Source organism: Sycon ciliatum, chromosome 12 (assembly GCF_964019385.1).
Source record: "Sycon ciliatum chromosome 12, ocSycCili1.1, whole genome shotgun sequence".
Classification (NCBI taxonomy): domain Eukaryota; kingdom Metazoa; phylum Porifera; class Calcarea; order Leucosolenida; family Sycettidae; genus Sycon; species Sycon ciliatum.
This window is the reverse complement of record NC_088654.1, coordinates 22,356,246-22,359,083: the sequence shown is the minus strand read 5'-3', so window position 1 is coordinate 22,359,083 and position 2,838 is coordinate 22,356,246. Positions and strand designations below refer to the sequence as shown.

General features: G+C 52.1%; 1 protein-coding gene across 1 annotated transcript; it reads left to right on the top strand.

Annotated features, from left to right (window-relative positions):
• The first annotated feature begins 1,149 nt into the window (after positions 1–1,149).
• Positions 1,150–2,121, top strand: LOC135828068 (uncharacterized). The gene has a single exon (XM_065340501.1). The coding sequence runs from the start codon at positions 1,150–1,152 to the stop codon at positions 2,119–2,121; it is 972 nt and encodes a 323-aa protein (XP_065196573.1).
• Positions 2,122–2,838: the final 717 nt, after the last annotated feature.

Below are 2,838 nucleotides of genomic sequence, written 5' to 3'. Positions count from 1 at the left end.
GAAGGGTGGTGCGCAGAAAGGTACGCCGTCTAGTGGCCAAGCCAAGGATACACCCAGTGATGTCGAGAGTAAGAACCGGAGAGGCGAAGTAGATGGTTCTTGTCACGCAGTGCAGGCTGTTACCGAGGGGGAGCAAACAGCTGGAGCGACAATGGCAGCTCACTCGTATAGCAAGGTGGCACTACGGATTGTGCCAGTGATGCTACGCAACGGCCCACAGGAAGTCACGGTGAATGCCTTACTGGACGATGCTAGTACAACCAGCTACATCAACGCAGCCGTGGCTGGCCAGCTCGGTATCAGTGGAACTTTGCGACGGTCGACAGTCAGTACATTGAATGGGAAGGTGGAGACCTTCATGACAGCACCGGTCAGCTTTACCATCGTTAGTATGGATAACTCGTATCAGCAATCGGTGACAGCGTTCACCACAACGAACGTAACCGGAGACCTACAGCCTGTGGACTGGTCGCAAGAAGCTGAGAAGTATGGTCACCTCCGGGATATTCCCTTTCCGGCACTGCACACGCCCAACGTCATCGAACTGTTGATTGGAAGCGACAATGCAGAGCTAATGATGTCCCGTCGGGACATTAGTGGCGCTCCCGGACAACCAATAGCACGTCAAACACCGCTGGGATGGACATGCATTGGCAAAGTACATGCAGCGGACACAGACTCGCACCAAGAGGCCTTACACGGCCAGTCTTTCCTGTGTTACGGCGGCCCATCTGTGACATCACTTGAGGCAACGCTACAGCGCTTCTGGGAGGTAGAGCGCTACGGCATGAGTGATGGACTCCAGGAGCCTGGCATACGATCAGCCGAGGATGAGAGCGCGCTCAAGACAGTGCAGCGGTCTATACAGATGGTGGATGGACGATACCAGGTTTGCATACCATGGAACAGCAGGAAAGTTGAGCTCACAAATAACATTGTGATGGCCGAACCGGACTAGCTGATTGGATTCCGTACGACACACGGTTCCCGGTCATCCTGCCGAGGCGGCATCCAGTGACAGGCCTCATTGTGAAGCACTTTCACGAGCAGCGTCAGCACGGCGGTACCAACGAAACCTTGGCGGAATTGTCGCAAGGATACCTGGTGGAAGCAGCCCGAGAGGAGATCCGAGAGTGGGAGAAGAAATGCATGGTGTGCCGTAGACACAAGGCTCGTCCAGCAGAGCAACAGATGGCACCATTGCCAGCAATTCGACTCAGCACGCCGCTGAGGGCCTTTGCCAGAGTTTCAGTGGACTACGGAGGCCCATTTGAGACCGTCCAAGGTCGGGGCAAGCAGCGACGCAAGCGGTATGTGTGTCTGTTTACTTGTCTACTCTCACGAGCTGTTCACCTCGAAATGGCGTATGCCTTAGATGCTAATTCGTTTCTGAACGCCTTCAGCCGTATGGTCAATCGTAGAGGACGGCCATTTGAGGTCATCTCGGACAATGGCGGCAACTTTGTCAGTGCAGATCGGCAGCTGAGAGAAGATGTGTACAACGACAAGGTGAAGAAGACCATGGCCAGTCAGCGAATAAAGTGGACCTTCAACCCACCGCTAGCACCGCATTTCGGCGGAGTTCATGAGATTATGATCAAGGCGGCCAAGAAGGCTCTTCGACGTATCCTCGGAGATGCTCAAGTGACCGATGAAGAGCTTGTCACTGCACTATCCGGGGCTGAAGCTCTTCTCAACTCGAGACCATTGACATATCAGTCAGCCAATCCCTCTGATCCTGGCCCGCTGACTCCCAACCACTTCCTCCATGGACGATCTGAAGGACAGCTTGTTCCGGCCGCACAAAATGACGATGGGAGATCAGTACAACGACGATGGCGGCATGTGCAGATGCTAGTGGAGCACTTTTGGAGAAGATGGCTGCGAGAATGGGTCCCGACGCTCAACCAACGGAAGAAATGGCTGAACGTGCGCCGAGATCTGGCGGTAGGGGACGTTGTCCTGCTGATTGACCCAGCAACACCTAGAGGTCAGTGGCGTCTCGCAAGGATAATCGAAGTTTACCCGGGTCCAGACGGGCATGTGCGAGTTGTGAAGCTGCAGGCCGGTAATCAGCAATACAAACGGCCTATCTCCCGTGTGTGCCCACTGGAATGCTGAAGTCATCTAGTGAGGTACCGCTACAGTCAGTAGCCGATATGCTGAATGTATCATACCAAGAGGAACACTGTGCAAGCTGTGTGCCTTGCTGAAAACATGAACCTATTCATACTCTTTCGTTGCAGCATGCGGTGCTGCTGCACATTATTCTCGGTGCACATTTGTTACGCTGTATATGCATTTTTGGCATAGCAAATCAGTAGTTGCCACATGCTACTCTGGGAGCATATGGCGAGGGGGAGGATGTTCAGGAGGACACTGCTAGTTTCTGTTGTGCATTGTCATCCAGTATGTATTCTAATAATAGCACAGCCACAGTATTCCAGGTAGCTTCTAAATGTAGGTGTTTGGACACGGACGGAGAGTTGGTTAGTAGTAGTTTCCTGCCATATTGAATACTTCTGCAATATTGGCCGTTTTTACCTTTGTGCATTGACGTGCCTCAGACGGCGACCACCCGGTGATTGTCTGAGCGGTTATCTGCGGTTTTTCTTTGTTAACCGTGCAGCGGAATTGTTCACTGTATTTTATTCCAATTGTTTCCTTTCGTCTGTGTTTGGCTCCTGATATGCTGGCTGTGTGCTTTCAACCTACCATAAGAATCGCTGCGCTCCCATTATGCCATCAGATGATGATGCGATGAAGCATTCAGTTTTCTTGCAGTTGTTTCTAGAGTCGGTGTTACGTGTATTTCTTGTACTTGTGTGAAAAGATCGA

Excerpts from the sequence above, each read along its gene's own strand:
- LOC135828068 (XM_065340501.1), top strand. The coding sequence starts at position 1,150 with ATGGTGTGCCGTAGACACAAGGCTCGTCCAGCAGAGCAACAGATGGCA.